The 21,921-nt window shown below is 41.1% G+C and overlaps 1 protein-coding gene across 6 annotated transcripts in view; it reads left to right on the top strand.

Moving 5' to 3' along the window:
- Positions 1-21,448, top strand: part of sfswap (splicing factor SWAP) — a 54,920-nt gene extending 33,472 nt beyond the window's left edge. For 5 of the 6 annotated variants that reach the window (XM_080510607.1, XM_080510609.1, XM_080510611.1 and 2 more), the window contains 6 exons: positions 1,402-1,598; positions 7,457-7,872; positions 8,891-9,025; positions 10,441-10,581; positions 12,458-12,530; positions 20,723-21,448. In XM_080510607.1, coding sequence (XP_080366733.1) covers positions 1,402-1,598; positions 7,457-7,872; positions 8,891-9,025; positions 10,441-10,581; positions 12,458-12,530; positions 20,723-20,788 — 1,028 coding nt within the window. In that variant the 3' untranslated portion in view covers positions 20,789-21,448. The remainder of the gene's footprint in view (positions 1-1,401; positions 1,599-7,456; positions 7,873-8,890; positions 9,026-10,440; positions 10,582-12,457; positions 12,531-20,722) is intronic. The other variant, XM_080510608.1, reaches the window with a different exon arrangement.
- Positions 21,449-21,921: the final 473 nt, after the last annotated feature.

Here is a 21,921-nt window from a genome sequence, read left to right on the forward strand (position 1 = left end):
TTCGGAAATAACAGCAGAGCGAAATGTAATTTTTAAATGAACAATAATTGTGTGTGTGTGTGTGTGTGTGTGTTGGGGGGTATTTTCATTGTGTTCATCGACTGATGAATGCAGTTTTATTTATTTTTTTCATGTTGTCCTCCAATTATAAGTAAACACAATTACTTTCGTTTTCTATATGTCATTTCATGTTTTCGGTTTCGCCTTCAATCATTAAATATAGTCAAGGGAAACAAAGAAAAGCAGCGCACTCCAAAGCACTTGCACACCGGAGATTGTTTCTCATTCAGTTTGGCAAATGACTCAGGTGTCAAATTAGTTTTCAGCAAGATGATTAGTCAATTAACTGGATATTTTTATATATTTTTTATTACATATATATATATTTTTTTTTTCTTTTCTTTTTTCCCAACGCTTGTCATATTGAACAACAACTTTAATGCAAAACGCACGATGGAAAGCAAAAGAATGGAAGGCATGATTGCCTTTGGTGATAAGCGAAGTCAAATTAAGTATATAAATGCAGTACTTGGTTTCAGGCTGGGAAAGACGGCGTGCTGTGTCATTGTCTGCGGGTACAGATGGATTCTGCTCCACTTGGCTGTTGTTCACTGTACTCAAATATGATTTGCTTCAGCAGACAGCCCTATTTTTAACCCCTGAAGAGATAACAGTAGCCCCAGTGGTTGCATAACTTAAAAAAAAAAAAATCCCTTGTTTTCTTGCTTTAGACTTCCCTGTTTGTCTTCTTTCCGTTGTCTTGCTCATGCTGTTGCTCTCAGCCACCAATTTCATGCTCTTGTTCACTTTACCTACCGGTCCCTTACCCGTTTCTGTCACTTCATCTCCGTAACTCATCTCTCCAACTGAGCATTTTCCCCTTTTAACTATTGTCAGAAGTATTCTTCCTCTCCACCCACGTGTTCCCCACCTACTTCACTTTTCCTCCAACTCGCATGAGATAATACCTCACCAGCAAGTTAATCAGGACATGTATTTCAAACGAGGAACTTCTCAATATGCTGCACTTGGTAGAAACTTAAAAAAATGCCAGATTTTATCTCGGTTAGATTTGACACCAAGAGTGACAAATGACTCTCAATGTGATGTTCTCTGTACATTTTTCTTTCTTTTTTTTTTACTTTTTATATCTTTCAATACTTTTATTTACACCCCAGTATCTTTCCTTGCCTCTTTACGAATCTTCTTTATCTGGCTAAAGCTTTTATTTTATTTTCTTACTCGTGTCCAAGAACACATTTTCCTCTTTTCTCTTTTCCCTCTCCACATTTTCCACCACTTAGTCGAAATGTATCAAGCTGTGATAAAACCAAAAATGGCACTATGACTACAATGTAATTCATCTCTCCTGTGTTTACCCTCTCGTCTCTCCGCCCTTAGCCAAGCAGAAACTGGAGGATCGTCTCGCAGCTGCAGCCAGGGAGAAGCTGGCCCAGGCTTCTAAGGAGTCCAAGGAGAAACAGCTCCAAGCAGAGAGGAAGCGGAAGGCAGCGCTCTTCTTACAGACTCTCCGCAGCCCGCTCGCCGGAGAGCCCGAGGCCAAAAGAGCCGAGCTCGACTCGTGTGCACAGCTTGAGGTAGGTTTGGGCTGATAAACTCGGGTCAGTGTTTATATTTTTAACAGAAGGAGTGATCAGTGGGTGGGTTTTTTTTTTTACGGTGCCTCAAAGCAAGAAGTTTCAGTTTGCATCGTTCCCTGCTTTTTGGATAGTTGTGACTCTACATTGCCTGCTAGCCTGCCCTGTATGGTAGATGTGAGGTTGGTTAATTTCCTGCTGGACTGATTGTTCATGTCCCTTTAAATCACAGCTTGTAGTTAATCCACATCCACAAGCGAGTCCCAAGGTTTGAATATCTGTCATTTCAAAGTCACACCTCAGGAGTGTAAAGTTGTGTCACTTCATATCAGAATGTTGACATGTAATAACTTTCAAATTCATTGACATTACATAAATACATATAGTACATAAATCCAGTGTCTTGTTGTGATGCAGTACATGTGTAAAAGACATGGACACACTCTGCTGAGCAAAATCACCCCTGTCACCACTGTGCTCAGCATACTTTTTGCCAATCCAAACCTGCTTTGCCTTTCATTGCAGTCTGAGGCACAATATTAAACTGTCTTGAACCATAGCCATTATAAATGTCCTGTAAACTAATATGTTCCAATCTCAGGGATCCATCCTCACTGCCTACAGGTCCCTCAAACCCAGAATACCTCCCAGGTGCTGCACAGTGGCTGCCTGCTACTTCTTATTGGACGGGTTTAATGCAGAGAACTAATTTCCCTGTGCTTAAGGCATAAGTGTGACAAAATAATCCTAATCTTAATCCCGATAAGACAAGGTGTTTCTTTTGGAGAATAGTTGCAGGGTCTACAGGAAGCTCATATTAACACAAACTACTAGGTGAAAACATAACTTCTACTTCTACCACCTTATGTCCTTTAATTTTGTAAGCACTAAAACAGATTATGCTTTGTGATATGGAGGTGCACAGCTTTGTTGCAGTGAGGTAAAAATGATCCCTGCACAACTTAAACATCAACCCATCTTATCAGATTGTTAAGGCTCACTTTCACCTCTTTAATTTGAAGTATTGTGTTTACTCTAACGAGAGACTCAGTCAAAGAGAATGAGCACAACACCTCAAAATAAAACAGCTGCATTTTTACATTTGAGTAAACAAGTACAGATTGTAGCTCCTGAGGGCAAACCGTTGTTTTGATACAGTACATCTTTTATTTAATAGGAGCAAAAATACATAATCAAGTTTTGTGTCATCACTGATAAAATGGAAGTGAACATTTGTAGCCGTTCAAAAAAAAAGAGAAAATGCTTTTAATTCCTAGAGCATGACCACTTTGTGTGTAAGTTAGTCTGCACACAGATAACTAATTCACACTGGTTAACTAGGTAGTAAGGCACATGTCTTAGCCAATCCCTTTTATTTACTTTTCATTTTCATTTCAAGCTATGCGATTTGTCTGTCTCTCTTTACAGTGACAGCGGATTACAGGTCTTCAACATATAGGCCTCATTTCTAACACACTCACGTTGCATTTCGCTGTTGAAATGGACATGTGTAAACATTCATTCACTTCTTAATGTCTCGCGATTAAAATGTCTCTTTGACGTCATGTTTAAGTGTCTTATTAGCAAACACAGTACATCCTTCCGTGTTGAAATTGAGCGGAGTCTGTGCTTATAACTCAGTTGCAAGGCCAGTGGGCTTTTCTTATGGCCAGCTTTCTTCCTGAGGTTACATCTGTATGCAGTATAAGTTTTTCCCAGTGCAGCTGATGGCATTGATAATAAGGCTTTGCATCTATCCCGTTATCCAGAGTGCACTGTTCTGAAAAAGAAAGAAGTGACCCACAAATAAAGGTTGAATCATGAGCATCGTGTTTGCTCATATACTTTTAAATGTTTTTTTTTTCTTTTTTCCTTTTTATCTTCCTAACTTCACAAAGACATCGGTTTTCATGAAAGTCAACTTGTTCTTGACAAGACCTGCACTCTTACTATTAGTAGTACTACTGGTCAATGGGAAGAGGTAGTAATAATACATACAATATTTGGATGTGTGTAAAAAGTAGAAGAAACTTTGTTTCTATGTTTAATGCTTACTCTGTTGGCAAATCAATAAGCCTGTCATTAAAATCTTTATAGCATGCATGGTGGTTAAACAAAAGCCAATCTGCTGTGTTTGCTATTAAAGATTATCTAAAAGCTTAAATGTTTTGAACATTTTATTCTTTAAGCTGTCAGTTCTTGGTCTTGGTGTCCCAATAGATAATGCAGATTTTCTGTTTAAAAACTCTTTTATGATCTCATGATGACGTACTAATGCCAACTTTAAAGGCTACTTAGTCTGCCGCATTAAACCGCACAAAGACTTTATAGTGTAAATAAGACTCGGTGGCCATTTGATGTGTAGATCGCCGGCCTGTGTGATGAATGTCGCATGTCACCACCTCATGTCAGTCCAACTGGTGCGTAGTGAACTGGCCTCCAGCCTGTTTGGACAGGTGGCAGTGGGCAGGCTGCCGTCACTACGGCTTGAGCTCTGTCTTTCTTTTCCCCACCCAGAAACCCAGGGAAGATCCTCTTGGCTCTGAACAAGACTGAAGTAATTGACTTAATGTTACGTCTCCCCCCGAAACAAAAGTCATAGACTGGGTCGCTGGTGAGGGAAAGTAACAAATGCATTGCGTTAAACCACATCAAACAATGGCGACGCAAATACAAACAACAACAAAAAGGTTCTGAAGCCAAATCACTAAAGTCATCAGAGGAGCCAGGCAAAAAAACTAAAGAAAAGCCAAAAATGGGAGTCACAACCAGAAGAGGATATGAACTTAAAGAAGGCAAAATCCCACATACAGCGAACACAGAGCCAGCTGAAGATGGAAATCCAACAACTGAGATGAGAGCAAAGCCCTCTTTAAAAAAAAAAAACTTAGCCACTAGTAAACTTCAGGTGAGGGTGATGAGCTTTGATGCTCAGTTTGAGCTTTCTTGAATGTGTTCACAGACCCCAATGTACTTGATGTCTGATTGGTGTTTCATTAGATGCATTGACAAATACTTAATTGATGTTCCCAGTCAGTGCTACTGGAAATCGGTAGTCATACGATAGTCCACGTGCATAAGGGACACCCTGCAGGGCAGCAAGAGGTACCGTTTAATTGTTCAAGTGAAGAGGAGAATTTACCTCCTGATTGGAACACTAAATTAGAGTCGAAGTGAAAACCAGATAAATAGAGCAGTACAAGCCTGTGCATTGATTCATTCATTAAATGAAGCGCTTTGAGGGAGTGTTACCATTTTTTTTTTTTTTTTAAAGATTCAACATGCCTTTTATTTTCAAAGCTTAGTTTCTGTGAAAATTCTGGCTGCGTCATCTTGCCTTCATTTTTGGGAAGTCAGGGAGTTTAGCGTGTTGGGTCTCTTACAAGGCTGGGACTGCAAAATGTGCTGGAGTCTACCATGTGCATTACTCGTGCTCCCAATGGCCCTCAAGGTGAATATGCAGCAATTGTCCCTAGTGTAAAGTGTTAATTGGGTCTTTTAATTACTGGACATTGACATAATTTCCATCACAATAGCTTAGATGAAAAGTTTGGACTTTACACAACCTCTGCTGTGCGATTTACTTTTTTAAAAGACCTAAAGTAATTAGACATTTAGCAGCTACTAGCAGATTAAAGTACTTGGAGTTCATTTCAAGTGTGGTGTTTGCCATCAGATTCAGTTGAGGTCAACTTATAACATGAAGACCGGACAGCTGTTTGTGTGAACAAACCAGCTTTAGAGGTCCACACATATTTTGCTTTATAACTTTGAAACGTTTTCTTCTATATGTTGGTTCATCAAGGTTGTGTAATGAAAGCTTCCATCTGACAGATCATTGGTGTCGCCTGTCTGTTAAAGTTCAGGTTGTTGGGTTTGTTTTTTTTGTGATGCTATTAGTTGTGGCTGCCCTCCTCTTGAACCCTTGATGAATGACATTAACTAATTGCATTAACTCACAATAAACATAAAAATGTATTCTAAAATAATTACAGATGTATGCAGCTCAGTGTCTTAAATGATCACTTAATACGAGGCTGTTTTTAGTAATCATTAAGACGGACAGAATGCAATCCTCTCCTCTCTGCTGTTTCATTGTTCCACTTCTGACTGTGCGAACTTCCGTATCTTACCCGAGCAGGTGTGAGAAGGTCGACATTTCCCATGCCTGGTGTCGGGATAAGCCTCCCATACGATAGTCTTAATTTTAAACCAGAGCCATACTTCTTATCATTTCATTATCTCACTCTTCACCCAGAAGCCAGATGGTGTATAAACCCCCCCCCCTCCCATGTTCCTGCGCACCTTTAGATATTTACTGATTGTCCTCTTTCGTTATCGCATCCTTTTGTTTCTCCAGTGCCTCTGCTCCTCCACCATGTTTACCTCCATCTTTCACTGTCTTTCATCATCCAATCTATCTCCATTTCTCCCTGCCCCACCCCTTCTCTTTTGTCGCGCTCCACCCATTTCTTACAAAATTTAACAGATGGCGAGGATGTGCGGTTTACTGACGTGAAGAGATTGAAGAGCTCTGTATGCGTTTGGCTCGACAGGGACACGACACAAGCTGTACATTAGTAGCTAACATAATGCACTCGCAAAATACCACACCTTTCCTTTCTGACTCATATCTTCATCGCTTCATCATTTTACGCCCTGCCCGTCTCATCGTTTTATGTTAATATTAGCATATGAAGTGCGCCATTTCATGTGTCCCTTCAAAAAGAAGCTCCTACAAGAACAGAGACGCACTGGTATGTTGGCGCTGGTGGCCTCGTGTGCAATCTGCAATCCAACCCCAGAAGATAAAATCTGACCCCTGAAGATTTAGAGCCGTGTTTAATCCACTGATGGGCCAGAGCCATTTTTCCCCCCCGACTGTGAATGCAGCAGCAGCTAAAATGCTAAAATGAGCAGACAGACTCACATTGGGGTAATTAGAGGCACTTTGCAGCTGACTGTTGTAACTCAGTGTGTAGCTGTAGGGCTTCACTGTGTTGTCTAAGCTGCAACATCTTTTAATCAGCTGAGTATGTTTGTTGTTGTTTTTTTCTTTCGTTTTTTTTTATGATTGATAATTTCCCAAGAGGGACTTTGACTTTCCTGAGCAAGCCGGTTACGATCCCGTTTTGAGAACATGAATGACTATTAAAAAAGCACGTTCTTCTCCTTCAACCTTTGTCACTGTAGCTGAAGCTCGATATAGGAAATGCATCAAGAACAGATAATGTTTTATTCTCATATTTCACTGTTAAATATTTCAAGAAAAGTGTTTCAATATTTCATAAGGGATATTAATTATTTTCAAATACACGAGCAAGTCGGAGCCCACAAATGAATCAAAACCAAACAAAAAGATAAGAAAGGCAAACACTTCAGATTCTCTTTTTAGATATTTAGAACCTCTGTAGATAAGAGACGTGGTGGGGGAAAAAATACTCCCATCTTGTTTGCAGAAATTACTTCATCTATATCAAATAAAGTGTTTCTTGTTTTAGTAATTCTCCCATCACCATCAATATGTGACACTCACAATGGCGGACATGAAAATAAAGCATACGTGAGCCAATCTTGTGCTTCTCCAGCATCTCTTTGAGTGAAGCGACTTCCATATTGATCTCATGGAGATATAAAGTGTTTGAGAATTTATTCCGTCTCTCTGACACCAACAAAGAAGATTGACAGATTCATCTAATCAGTGTTTGGTTTTCTCTTTCTTTCAACCTAAAAGTGGAGATTGTCCAGAATAATAACACCAACAACAAAAAAAAAAAAACACACAACCTCACAGACACAGCTGATAACACTGATGTGGTGTCTTTGCTCTTTCCCCCTCTGTCTACCTTTCTCCTCAGCTGCAGGAAGCCTTTTCTGCTCCGCCTGATGCTGCTCCTCCTCAAGTGGGCCCGGCGCTGCCTGTGTATCCTCAGGATCAAAGGCTCTCTGCGGAGAATCATGCAGCGCACCGCAGCAGGGAGGCCGCGTCCTCGTCATCCTCTTACACTACCTCCAAAGGATCAGATCGAATCAGAGATAGAGACCGGGATCGAGACAGAGACAGAGATAGAGACCGGGATCGAGACAGAGACAGGAATAGAGACAGAGACCGGGATAGAAATAGGGATAGAGAAAGAGAGAGAGATCGTGATAGGAATAAAGGTAGGGACAAAGACAAAAAGAAGAAAAAACACAAGAGGAGGTCGAGATCAAGGTCAAGATCGAAGAACAAAGTCTCCCTGCCCAGTGCCTATAGACGATCCCGCAGGTCTCGGTAAGAAACTGTAGGATCGGTTACACTCTGACTCGCCGCTGACGTCATCCCCTCACACCCCATGATTCATTTTCTTTACAATTCAGCGGACTGGAACCTGGTCACAGGTTCTGAATTTTATGTGCACATTTATCTCACTGTATGGCTGTCGTCACAGGGGTTAGTCAGCGATCAAACATGTACTTCAAACGCAGCAATATTTTCATGGACTTGCAAATTTCAAAGACTCCACATAAACATGACACATCAAAATGTTGCACAGGAAAATGTTTGTAACATCACCAGATGGTATTTTTATCTGTAGAAACGCAATACTGCTTTATTCAGTCACAACTGTCACAAAAAAACAAACTAGAGAAATAGTTGTATTCCCTTCTATTATTTAGGTTTTTGTTTTTTTCAACTTGCTTGTTTGAGTGTAAATCTCTCGACTAAAGCTGTCCACAAGCAGTCCTCTCTCCGAATGCTCTGGGGTTTGAGCAGTGCCGTCAAATTTACTCTTTTTTTTGTCTTGAGTTTGAAGTTTAATCTCCTTATTTAATTTAGTTATTTGATATTTGTAAATGACATGCATGATCTGCATATTTCCCAGAGGGCCAGAACGAGTTTAGCTCTGCCCTTTATGAAAACAGTCTGAAATGGTAATTAATCTCCTAAGTCATCTATAAATATTTAATACAGTTTTCTTTCTGGGATAGTTCAGAAAAAGGCTCTTTTTGTCCTATTGTAATCTATTCAACACACTTTTTTATTAAAATAATTGAGTGAATCCTGTGTTTTTGCCTGTGACCCTGTTGCTGTGTTGAATCCACTTGAATGGGCCACAATTGGATCGTGAAGTAGTTGTTGACACATTAATTGTGTGTTTTGTTTGAATCAAGAGAAAGTCATTCTGAATGCTGCTTTCATTTTAACAATCTCTTCGTCTTGTCACTTGCAAATGTATTCTCTCCTCTCCCGTCGTCGGCCTCCTGTGATTCTCCTTGCCTACGCTGTCTTTGTCTTCCTGTTCGGATAGATCACGTTCACGCTCCCCGGGGAGGAGGGACCGGAGGGGCGCTTCTTCAGACAGGAGACACGAGGAGAGAGAGCGGGAACGCCATCATCCCAGCAGCAGCAGCTCCGGTGCACCGAGAGGGCATTCCAGATCCAGGTAAATCTCAGAGCAGGTGTCTTTAGTCCTTGGCGAACCGTCGCACACGCGGCTGTGTTTGTTTTAAAATTGGCGCTGCTACAGCAGAACTGAAAAGGGAATCCAACGTGATGTGGTTCTACTCCCTTTTTGGTGCCATGGTTTCCTTTATTAAACTACTTTTTTAAACCAAAAAAAAATGAATATCCAATACCAGAGGGCCAGAGTATGAGTGACCCCCCTCCATCATAAAGATATGGGAGAGTCTTGCCTACAAATATGATGAAAAATCTTAACTGTGTGATTCTAATTTAAGTTTAATGTGTGCGCTTACTCAACAGGTACACATTTGATCATTTTCACCCCAAATTCCTCCAAAAATCTGCATCATCTGTTCAAATTCTTTCTGTTAAAATGACTTTGCTTTTTGGTGGATTTCTTCGGTTAATGGCTCACGGGCTGCAGAAATGAGGAAGAAGACCACGTGACTCATGAGCCAATCTTTCAATCTCACCTCTCTCTCAATTGGACATCCATCATTATAATGCTGGTTCTATAGTGCACTCTCTTTAAAGACACTGTAAAGAAACCTCTACCTTGATTCGTGTTGCAGTCATAAGTTTTTCTTGTTTGCTTGTCGCATTAATTTGCCCTTAGTGTCTGCATCACAGAGTGGTTGCTCCACAAGAAACACTCTACACTGTGTTATTATGTCCATCTGAGATTGAAGGTGGAGCAATCATGTCAATGTCTTTGATCATGGGTCAAAGCCTGTGCTCTTATGTGGTGCATTAAGAGAGGTTCATCGACTACCATCATTATTACAGCACCACAAACGTTCAGAGATAATCTGACAGTGCCTGACTCATCCTCCGAGCTTCAGTGACGAACGACCAATAGAAATGTAGCTGGAAATGACGTGATGACGAAACAATCTTTTCCCCTGCGGAGAGAAGATTTTGGACCACATCCACATTCTGCATTTACTTCAACACCGAGCTTTTGCCATCCACGTGAATGCTGTTATAACAAGAGTTTGGTTTGTTTCCTGAAAGCACTGATGCAGTACATTTGTTTCATTCAGGACACTGTTGTCCATGATGTTTACAAAGCAGCCTTCACCTCCAATCCAGTGTACAGTGTAGCTGCTAATACACTTATAAGACTGCTAAAATGGTCTTTTGAAGCATTGAGAATAAAGATGAAAGCGACCACGTTGATGAAAACGGTACAGGGGTGTTAATGTGCTGATGTTGTTTGAATAACTACCTTTGTTTGGTTTCACTCTTTGAAATTTTTGAAGTGCATGAGGTTGTCTGAATATGTTGAAACAGGAGGTTTTTCTGCCCCTCTGATATGCTGAGTATTATGAAGCCTTATCAGCTCACTCTAAAATATTTACCTCCCTCTGCTCGCTCCTTGCTTTTGTCTCTCAGGTCGCCCGCTGAACAAAGGAGGAGCTTCTTGTCATCCTCAGGGCAGATGCTAACTGCTGTTTCCTCCGTCTCCCCTTATTCCTCACCCAGCAGAGTTTTGTCCCAGTCAGCAAGCCCTGCCTCCAGCCTGGCCCAGTCAAGGTAACCCCACTGCAAGCCTGTCAATAATTCAGGTTGGCATTTAAATACATTTCCCAGTTGCGACTCACAGTATCTTCACAGAGAGTGGAAAGGCTTGTTTGGGGGAGGACGAGAAGGTGTAAATCAGCTCCATTTCACATCTGTATTAACGCTAGTAGATTACCGCTTATTGGTCTGCACAGAATCTATTGCGTTGAGTAAACCGGTACAAAAACAACATAATTCAGCACTTCAGCTGGTGTGGTCCTTTAAAATCTGTCAACAGGCCAAACAGCCTACTGTGGGCTGGTAATTTATAGTTCTTCTGCATGAAGAGCAGTCTACCTTTAAAAACCAAAAAACGATCCACTGAACACAGTGAAAGCTCAGCTTACAGCCTTCATCTTTTAAATTCAAGGTCACAAGGCAAAGAGGCTGGGAATAGAAACAGGCCCTCTGATGTCTTGCTGCTCTGCTCTTTGAGAAATTTTCCACACTTGGAGCTGCATACATTCACTTCTGTATATTAGAGGACAAAATCAAGAACATGGACAAGTTACCCAATGTCATGCAGCTGCATAGCCCTGTAATCGTTCACTCCAAAAGACTCTAGTCACCCGGGATATATTTCTGCAGCTACGACCATCATTTACATCCGGTTCTACATTTGAACCAGAAAGTTTGTATTCTGGAGTTATTTTCTCTCTTATATGACCTCAGTCACAGATGCATAATGTGAAGGAAGGCACATTTGTAGAAGTTAATAAATAAAATATGCCTATTAGAGATTAATGCTGAATACCCATGAATATATAATATGATGATATATTGATATGCTAAATCCTACCTCTTGGGGTTCATACATATATATATACAAATGGCAAGATCAGTGCTGGTGGATTTCTCACATGTATAAATTGGAATTGGTGAACAAAGGCTGTGAGTCTGTAACATGTGGAGCCCAATGTAATTTAACATTCGCATGGAGACATTGTTAATGAGGGAAAACGGTGTAAATATTTTAACTTGCATGATCAAGAAACGTAGCGACACTCCATTATGTCCATTTTGACATTTCACGCTGAATTGTCTTCAGCAACATCCAACTTCACTGAGAATATCAGCCATGTGATAGCCTCTGTTCCATGTGAAAACCTCTGGGCTTGTATGGAGTAATTGGTTTGTTTTCTTCACAGTAGGTCACAAGAATTTGAGTCGCCCCATAAACCGTCAAAGAAGACGATTGGCTTGTTTTCCCTTATTTTGTTGTTTTCACACCAAAAAACGTGTTCTTTCCCTTCTGTGAGCACCTCGCCAATAAACTGGATGAAAGGACGCTGGCTGTCATTTTAAGTTTTGCTGTTTACTTTACTTTTATGAAGGGAATGAACTGGAGCAGGATACCATAATAATAATGCCAAGAGGGAATGAGTTGTAGCACAAACAGAAATATTTCCCCTTCTTCCCTTCTTGAGCCTCTAAACTCAACATCAGCATCGGTCTGCTCCACACTGCTGTGCTCAATCAACTTCATGCACATTCCATTTCATAAAAACGATCCTTGATGAATTATGAAATGTTTGACAGTAAAGAGTTTAAAAGCTTTCACCAAAGAGTGCAAAGGTTGAACCGAAGGCCCACGTTTCGGGCACCACCTGCCTGATTGCATCTCTGCTGCATTTGGTGGCGTTATGGCTCAAAATGTGTATTTTTGAGTTTTTGCAGCTTGCATGCTTCTTCCCCTTTTCTATCTCTTTGTTCTTTTCCCTCCTCTCTCCTCCTGCTCTTGATGCCTGTCCAATTTTCAGAAAATATCATGAATATTGTATATGCCCTCCTGTTAACATGATTGATTTTTCACTTCTCTCTCCCATGTTTTCTTTCTCGTCTCTCCTAGGGGGGCTTCCCTGGAGAAAGACAAAGCCGTGTCCTCATCCATAGTATCCTCCGTTCAGTCCAAAATAACTCAGGTATTGTTCTTTGCTTTTATCCTCGATACGTCCTTTACTGGAGTTTACAGGCACCACAATAAAAGTACTGAGTGCTGTTGTTTCATTTCCATCATGCAGAAGGGACGGATGGAAAGTGCAGTTCAAAATATCCCAAGCTTTTATAGCTTTACCCTGGGACGTCATTGTGCAGTGTTACCTAAATCCCTTTTTATATTTTTTTTTAACATACCTTCTGTACTGGCCTCCGTAGGGGTTTTACAACACATCTGTGTATTATTCAAGTTCTCGCCATGTTTTTATATCGATTTCCTGAAACCTCATTTTAATTTGTGCAGCTGTAAACAAAACCGGTTTGAAAATTTGCTGTGACAGATTTGGACTAACAGGTTCACTCTTGTCGGGTTGTTTTTTTTTAACCTAAAGAGCATTTCCAACACTAGGTAGCACAGCAGTAGAGCTTGATGTTTTTAAACATAATTTACAGAACCTGGATAAGCTCAAAAACACATCAAACACATTTTCAAATAGCAAATACCCATTAACACACCTCCGTAAACGCAAATGTCTTTACATACACATCTTTTTATTAACATGCATCATTTTGCAACTCTAAAAGTCAATTACATGTGATGGACTGGGTTTGTCCTTGAATCCAGTCAAACTAAATAAAGTCCACTTACTATTTGTTTGTGTTTTGTAGATTAGCTCAACTCTGATCTGAATTCATCTTTACAAACCTCCAAAGGGCAAGTGTGTGTGCACCTTTTAAAAAGATTTAAAAAATATATATATATATATATTTAGTTGAATAGTTGGCAGTTGACAATGTTGTTATTGTGTGTAGCAATGCAAGCGTGGGTTTCTATTAAATTAAACTCTGAATGCATGCAAGTATCTTATAAATCAGTCCTGAAACCCAAAAAGAAATAGTCAGTTTTGGCACCATTGTCCAGAAGGGGATGAGTTGTTTTTTTTCCATCAGTTTTTTTTTTTAGGGGGGGTTAGATGCTTGAAATAAGGTCTGTAGTTAACACAGTCTCAATAGAGTTCCTTTTTTTCGCTTTCCAAACCGAAAAAAAAAAAAATGTCAGTAAATACTTCACTCCTGGGTTTTGAAGCTGTTTGAAAAGGACGGTTGCTAACGAGTGGCTGAATGGGACTACAGAGGCTGTCGAAGACGTGTCATCATTATCCCTTTACAGCTTTGGTGTGTCTGCGCTCGCACTCTTACAAACTATTCCAGCTCACATGTTCAAACTTGCAGATTTATCAGTTTGAAGCACATTGAGGGTCACGTTGGGATAGAAGGTTTTCTTTTGAGCAGGTGAAAGTGATGGCGGGGCTTTGTTAATGGCTTTGGTTTGGTTGTTTATAAATCTAACCCGAGATAATACTCCTTCCTGTCAGGCTTCAGTTAGCCATGATTGTCCTTTGTTTCTTCAGTGATAACCAGCATGTGACCGTGTTCTTTATTTCTGACTAAATGGCCTTGTTCCAGTGGGGGAGAGCTGCTTGTTTCACAGCATCCTTCATGTGAAGTCGTACACATAGTCGTTCAGCTCCAACAGTGTGCTTTGACTGTTTACTGAAAGATGTTGGCGTGGTAAAATTAGATTTTAACTATAGCTCTATAATCAACAGTTATTCCTGCACCACTTTTCCGAAACAAACTCATCCATCATCCGTTAAAAAAAAAAACCCAACTACCTGTGAGCTAAGGTTGAAAAGGACAGAGCATTCTCTGGACAGATCTCCAGCTATATAATATCACACGGAGTCAACCAGTTGCATCCACATTCAACTGCATATGTCAAGCGGCTGTGGGAGAAAACACTAGTACCTGGGGAAATCCTCGTGTGTGCAGGTCGATCATGCAAACTCCACTCAGAAAGGCCCAGACCTGGATTTGAATCAGTCCTTCTCACTGTGAGGTGAGAGTAGTAACAAGATGGCCACAGTTTTTGGCAGTGCAATGCAGTGTTAACCGTGTGGTGAAGACTCCTCAAACAGCACTTAACAAAACAGTTTGACCGCAGGATCTTATTAACTTGTTCTGGAGCTTTCACGCACGAATGATCACCCTCAGCATATTGAGTCTTTCGAACGGTTGTGCAGTTGCAGACTGTACCAACGTTTTAGGATCATCGGTCGGTCCTGTCATGTAGTTAAACTCTCATGAAAAGTCAACCGAGCGTTTCTTTTCTAACTCTGCTCAAAGCAAACTGACAAAACGTACCTTTACAGAAGATTAATGTTGTCAAAGATGCCTGATAAGCTTACCGCCAACTGATTCTCAGCCTTCTCTTTCTTGTGGTGTTGCATTAGACAACATTAGTGAACCTCCTTCCTAGGATTTCATGTCTAATCTCGACAGGGTCGTATGCAATGTCAAGGCGATATGCGCCTATTTGAACACACAGACAGTTTCAAGTGTAGCAGCTCGCCTTGGCTGGAATCGCACATCCGCCCCTCGCACCCATTCTGGGATCTTAGCCAAGAGTTTAGAAGGCGCTGGGCTGAATGTGATCAGTGCCAGTTTAGCTGCAGGCGAAAGCAAAGGCCTCAGCGAACTTGCCCCCGGCTGCAAGAATCATGTGAGAGTCCGAATTTCACCTCTTTGCTGAGGAAGCAGGCTGAACTAATACATGGCCTTGAAACTGCCTTCCAGTACTTGTAAATCCAAGTGGGAAGGAGAGTTACCTCTTCTATTGAGACACTTAGCACAATACAGTAAGTTGTCAGTTTCTTTTAACGAAGCTTTGCAGCTTCATTGTTCTCAAAGGTGGCCAAATGAAAACACCGCGTTTGTTTTTAAATCGACAGTTAACGACAGCAACTGCAACTAATTAGAACCTCAATACAAAAAAATCTGTCTTTACTGACATTTATGATGAGTTTTGGCTCCTCATTTGACTTTCTAGTCTAAAGCTTTTCAGTTCTATTCCACAGTCACGACTTGTCACCGTCAGCAGTCGGTTTTTAACGAGAAATACTCTGAAAACAAACTGTAACCACTCAGCATTGTATCAGTTAGAAAGATGCCCTTAGTAACGTGAAACCTGGATGTTATTCCCAACATATTTTGCTATATTCCAGATGGTCCAAAAAAGTCAATTATTGTGGATTTCCAAAAACAAACACAGCTAAACAAACATGGAGATGGCTCTCTGATTGGATAGTTGCCATGGACCCGTCAGCTTTGGTTTCCTGTTTGGTGTTAAAGACGTCTCAGGGCACTTCCAGCTATAACATTACAGTAATCAACCACGGGGCTCTGCGGGGAGCTGCTTTCTGGCATTTGCATGTGGCATTTATCAAAATAGCATTTTCTTTGCAAGCTGCGCTTTTTGCTCGCCTCTGCCGTCACAGATTTCGTCACCGCAGCAATTCAACGTCAACATAAAATTACACCACATGCGGCGAGATGCCACCAAGAAGTTGTAAAGCAGCGGTCCTGTCATTTTCTGCACAAAACATGTCGTTCCAGTGAAAATGTGGTTAGTACTTCCTGTTTGTTTTGAGAAAGACAAGTGCAGAGCCACAAATCAATTTGAAAATTGCATTTACACACTTTCCCAGCTTTTTGAATCACTCTAGTGATGCAAAAAAAAAAAAAAAAAAAATGCTGATTCTTGACTACGTTATTCATTTACTGTGTTCAAGTGTGGAGAAATACAACCAAGTACTCTTGCTGTTATTTGTGCTGCTGAGTTGAAAGGCCCCGACGAAACATTTGTCATTGGAAAGTGGAAGTGCTGCACTGCAAGCTGGCCATGAAGTTGTATATGAATCGCAATGGTAAGGTGTTCAACAGAACATTTTTATAATCTGCATAAATAGGAAATGCCTTGCAGGCTACGTCATCAGACATTTAACATAGTTTCATTGAATGAGAATGAAAGGATTTTAAAAGGGGAAAGCGACGGACAATTTTATGAACATCTTTTAACCCTTAATATGCACTTTTGCATTACATTTTTCAGGGTTATAAAGCTGTTTCTACACGTTTATCAAACTGTGTATGTGGATATATTGTTTTCTAATCTATTCCCCACTCCAACCATGCAGTTTAGATTTATTAAACAATCGTCATGACGCCCTGCATTGAACGTGGCGACGTGCTACGATTTAAGACTTCTCTGCTTGTGAGGCTCAGACAATGACAAATTGCATTGGAGCAAAGAGGAAATAAGTATTGACTGATGACTTTGTCTCGTTGTTTATTGTAATGGGATGACTGGGCCGCTGGTGGTGAATTGAATTCAGCCAACTGTCGGCCGCCTCCCGTTTTATCTCATGCAGATGGGCGAAGCGAGGAGTAAGTGGCCCACGCTCATTACTCACAATACAACCTCGCGCCCACCTCATCAATAAGTTGTGACCTCCGGAGCACGTTCTCCCTGTTCAGAATCCCGACATCCAATTTACAGCCGCCATAACGCCGTCTTCAGACGTGCGGCAGAATCGGATGCATGCGCACGGATCACTTCCGCAAGAAAGGCGCATTGTTTGAAGTGCTCAGAGGTCAGCGCATGATTGTGTGTCCGCTCTCTCGTCGCTGTTGTCGAATGTGATAGAAATGTTGGAAAGTCTAATTAGCGTCTTCTTGCGATCAAATACAGCCTCGATTTACATCCATCTAATCAATGCCAGAACATTGAGGATCATGTTTAACGACAAACTTTGATGCAAAGGTGTGCGCACACATTGTAGAATGCATTTTCCGTCAGTAAATGACGGAGTAGCCGATGTAAGCGAGAGCCGTACTGTAGGAAGCGTTGCACCTACAAGACCTCATTGTGGAGAAACTGCAGCGTAAGATGGTATTCAAGAGGTAACCAGGAGGCGCAGTAATGGAGGTCGATAGAGTGTGAATAGAAAGCCAACAGCGGCTGTTCTGTGAACACTGGTGCAACTTGCATTGAAATAATGCTTATGTTCTCCCTTGGCCATGTCTGTGTGGGCGAGAGAGAGAGAGAGTGTGTCTCCGAATGGTGTTTGCTGAGCAGATGCAGCCCAGATACTAAATGACTGGTTTCACATCTCTCAGTGCCTTTCTCTCGCTCATCTTCAGCTCAAAACAACAAAGAAACAACACAAAACACGTATTTCCGTTTCTTGCTCCTCTCTCCACCTTTGTAGCACCATTAACCAACTCGTGGAAACGTGATGCTGCACCGTTCACCGATTCAAGACCACTAACTACTTCTACCCCATCTGTGATGTTTTACAAACACATCTTGAATAATTCAGCACATCCTCATCTGCTTAATGGGCTCAGCCTCCCTGAGGGTGTCTTCTCGTCCCATCCTTCATTTAGTTCATGTTTGTCTTTCCCCCCCTCTGTTCCCTGTCCACTCTTCTTCTGCTGCTTTCTCGTCGGCGCCCTCTTGAAAGTACATTGTCGACCTGAAATTTCTGGATATCAATCTTTAGGTTATGACAGGTTTTGAGATTGACCATCAAGTGTTTTTCATTGTGAAAGTGCTTACTTCCCTGGAGAATCACGTTTCCATGACTACGCTGGTCAAAACACTTTTCTGCTCGGTTTCTTTCTGTTTTTAGTGCACGCACACTTTCTCATACTCCGCTTTTTAATGTGGCACAAAGTGAGAGAAGCCCCTTGCTATGAGGCATAGACAGTCTGATCGTATTGAATCTTTAATAAAGCCTCGTAAACGTTTACATTTAATTCATATTTTGGTGTTTGCCAACTCTGCACAACTGGCATGAAAGTCAGCTGACCAGGAAAGTGCATCAAGCTGGTGAATGTCAGAAACAACAATACAACAACGGAGCGATCACATCTTAATAGATTAAGGAACTTAGTGTTCACTGTGCAGTGCTTTGTTTCTCAGTGAAACTAAGCTCTGAGCTGGATTACTGTAATATGGTTGTTTTTATTCCTTTTACAGAAACAGGGATATTATGATAAATATTTACATTAACATCCCATCCATTGTTTGACATTCCTCGCTGTGAGTGAGCGTCGCTCTCTTTAAGTATTACATAAAGTTATAGTCGACAATCCCAGGTTTGACGGTCATGATGTCTGATGATGTATTCATGTAATGTTGGCTCTGTTTCCATTTTATTCACCGAGTCACATGCAGCTACAAGAGCAGCTTTCCAGTCACTCGCTAATAACGGTGCATTATTGCTCGCATTGTACGAACATTTTGCACATGTGTGTGTGTACTCAAATACCACCCGGGTTTTGAGAGGAGCAGCCTTTGGAGTGATTTGATATGACAGCTCCTTCCCTCTGTGATTACAGCTGTTAATTTGTCTCGTCTGTCAGCAGAGCTCAGGGGTGGATATTTGTCCATGCGTGTATGAGTCACTCCTGGGATGCAAATTATCACTTCCTGTTCTGCTCGGCAAGCAGTTGTCGCTCCCGCCGCCCCTCCGGTCGGCCCAAATTTACATTCCCCCCTGAAACATGTGAAGTGAGAAGAAAGAGTAGCGGAGAGTAAAAAGTGGAAACTGCATTTCACAGCTCCTTTTTGCCGGCATCACTGTGCTTGCGCAGATTATTGCTCCACGCAATTTTTACAGCAGTGGTTACTTTTTTTTTTTTCTTTTGTCACCCACCTGTTTACATAGAATCTAGGAAACTGGAAAAGTGATAAAATAAGTAGTAGTCTGTAGATGTGAATGGCTCAGAGACTGTGTCATTATATGTGATTTCTATTACTGAGACCATGGGTGCCAAACGTAAGGCTCTATATTTAAATATATATTTAAAGATATACTAGTGCCACAAAAAGTAAAAAATCTTAAATTTCAAGGATATTATGGCACTATTTTACCTGATCAGCCCAGTCGAGATGAATATATGTGGCCCCCTGAAGTAAAATGTATTTGACACCCGTGGCTTAGAGTGTATTCGGCTGGATTATGTTTACTGCAGTTAGGTTCAAATCAATCACTCTGTCGTTTCTATTAAAGTTACCTCATCCTCTTAGAAGTTTATGTTTTTGCCTGAATCCTTAGATTCTACCTGTTGGTCTTCATATCCAATAAATTGGACTGCATTGACACCTGCAGTTATGTCTTTATATGAAGCCTTGCGTGTAAACTTTACCTACTCTAATTTTTCACTGTTCAGTTCTGTTGTGTGTGTTTTTAACCTTTTATAGGCGACTAATCATTTGTGATCACTCCCATATTTGACTTGGTTCTTTTAAGCCAACTGTTTTAAGCCGCTGTGTTGAGAACACAGGCTTGTCAACATATTTGCAGCACATGCGGTGAGGATCGTTTACCAAATCGTCAAACCCTGAGGGTTAAAACACAACTGAATTATATTTCATTTAGCATTTCATCCAGGATTATTCAAATTAATATCAACCGCCTTTTTTTTTGTCGCTATAGAAATGTAATACATCACACTGCTCGTAAAAGTGTGGCTCTACGTTCTCCTCTTTTTTTTAAATCCCACTTCCAGTATCTTGTCAAATCCAATCCCGCTCACAGACTTTCAGCATTCAAACAAGTGAGATGGTTCATTCATGCGTGCATCAAGGTAGCCCGTGCTGAGAAAACACTCGGTGCACTTAAAAGCACTCCGAAGCTCCATTCAGGATTCCCCATTGCAGCAGCAGCTCTTTCAAGCCTGCGAGACTAAGTTGATGATTAATTATGGCTGAAATTATTCTTCATTAAGGAGCTGTGATACACAGTTAAGAGAGCGGGGAGTTGTTCCCAGATCAACCTGATTCATCCTGTCAGCTGGTTCTTTGTTTGTGTTGGTCCTCGACTCAGCCGCGAGTTTTTTAATCAGCTTGACGAGGAGGCAGAACGTCAACAAGTTTTACGAAGAGAAAATTAATGAAAAACACAATTTTTTTCAGCAGCATCACTGCGTACGTCTATATCTCACCAGCCGGTGACGATAAATGTGTAGCGATTCATTCGGAGTCCATTCTTCCTCACGGTTCCTGAGAAGAATGGCTACAAATATAGCAAATTACATTTCAGAGTGACTTTTCTCACCTTCATTGTCTCTCAGATAAAATATCATTTGTGAGTAAGTGGCAGCAATACTCCATATTCCCATTTTCAGCGTTGCACCGTTCATAAGTACTGCAGCCACTAGAGGGCACCGTCTGTCACCTGAGCCGAATCCGTCCTCTCTCTCTCATCCACCTGCAGGAGTGAAGGCTTGTCATTTATTGTCGTCTCCCTCTGTCTCGTTTCATTTCCAGGATCTGATGGCCAAAGTGCGAGCCATGCTCGCCTCCTCCAAGACCTTCCAATCCGCCAACTCCTGAAGTGAGGACAACTTTCTCCAAGCCACAAGCAAACCTCGTCTCGGCCGGTCAGCGAATAAAAACTCTCCAACTTCTTGGAGAATCTGAGCTGTGTCTGTTTCAGATCTCAGTGTTTATCCGTTTGAATTTTGATTTAAGTGTCAACAGATCCAAAGTTCCGTCGTCTCCGTCACTGTAAGAGTGAAGTTTTCACACCTGACCACCAGAACGCAGCCCGTCAGTGCACGGATTACAGTTTGCAGGGAGCATCTGGTATGGAAATAATTGAAGTGTTGCATCTTTTTACGGTGTCAAGATGTGTTGCAACTGGCCCAGTTCTAAAGAGAAGTCCACTATAATGTTGCTTCAGATTTTAATGAGTTAAAATATATCCCATCACCTCCTGCTGCTGAAAGCATTTAGTGTCTCCTTCTATGAAGGATTATGTTTTGATGATTTCATCCCCACCTAACCCCTGTTACTTGTGTGCTGTTGTTTTCTTTCTTCTGTACCTCCCCAACACTGGTTTCTGTCCTGCATCGCTCCTCTTTTTCCCCCAAATCGGTTTCAGATCTTGCTGTTCTCAACTTTGCGTGGCCTTCGATTTCTGTTCTGCTGGATTGTAATGTAATGACTTCAATGCAACTTTGCAGTTGCCAATAAAATTTCAGTTCTGATTTACTCGTGGCTTTTCATCCTCTTTTTGTATTTACACAAAAAAAAATCTAACCTCTTTGAGCAGGTCGACTGTAAAGGTTTCGCTGTCAGCTCTGACAAGGCACCTAAAAATGTGGATATACATCTGAGTTGTATTGCAACATCATCTCAAAGTGTTAAAAGCTGACACTAATCCTTGAACATCTCTTTTACAATAAGGATGAATGTGACCCAACCGTCACACATCTGAAGACAGAAATGTGTATTAAGGTTATTGAAATGCACCAAACCCTGAATAAGCAATACAGTAAGTGTAGACCATGATTCATTTGTCACAATTTAATGGTTCTTTGTACTTTTTTCTATTCCAGCAACGTTTCTTTCCTGACAAAAGGCCAGTTGTGAAATTCTTGAGTTTTCTGCCCAGTTTTCATTAAGAATTAACATGAATTATTACATAATTGAAGTCCTTCATCAAACCTTCTCTGAAGTTGTGA

The sequence above is a fragment of the Blennius ocellaris genome, assembly GCF_963422515.1.
Source record: "Blennius ocellaris genome assembly, chromosome: 15".
NCBI lineage: Eukaryota > Metazoa > Chordata > Actinopteri > Blenniiformes > Blenniidae > Blennius > Blennius ocellaris.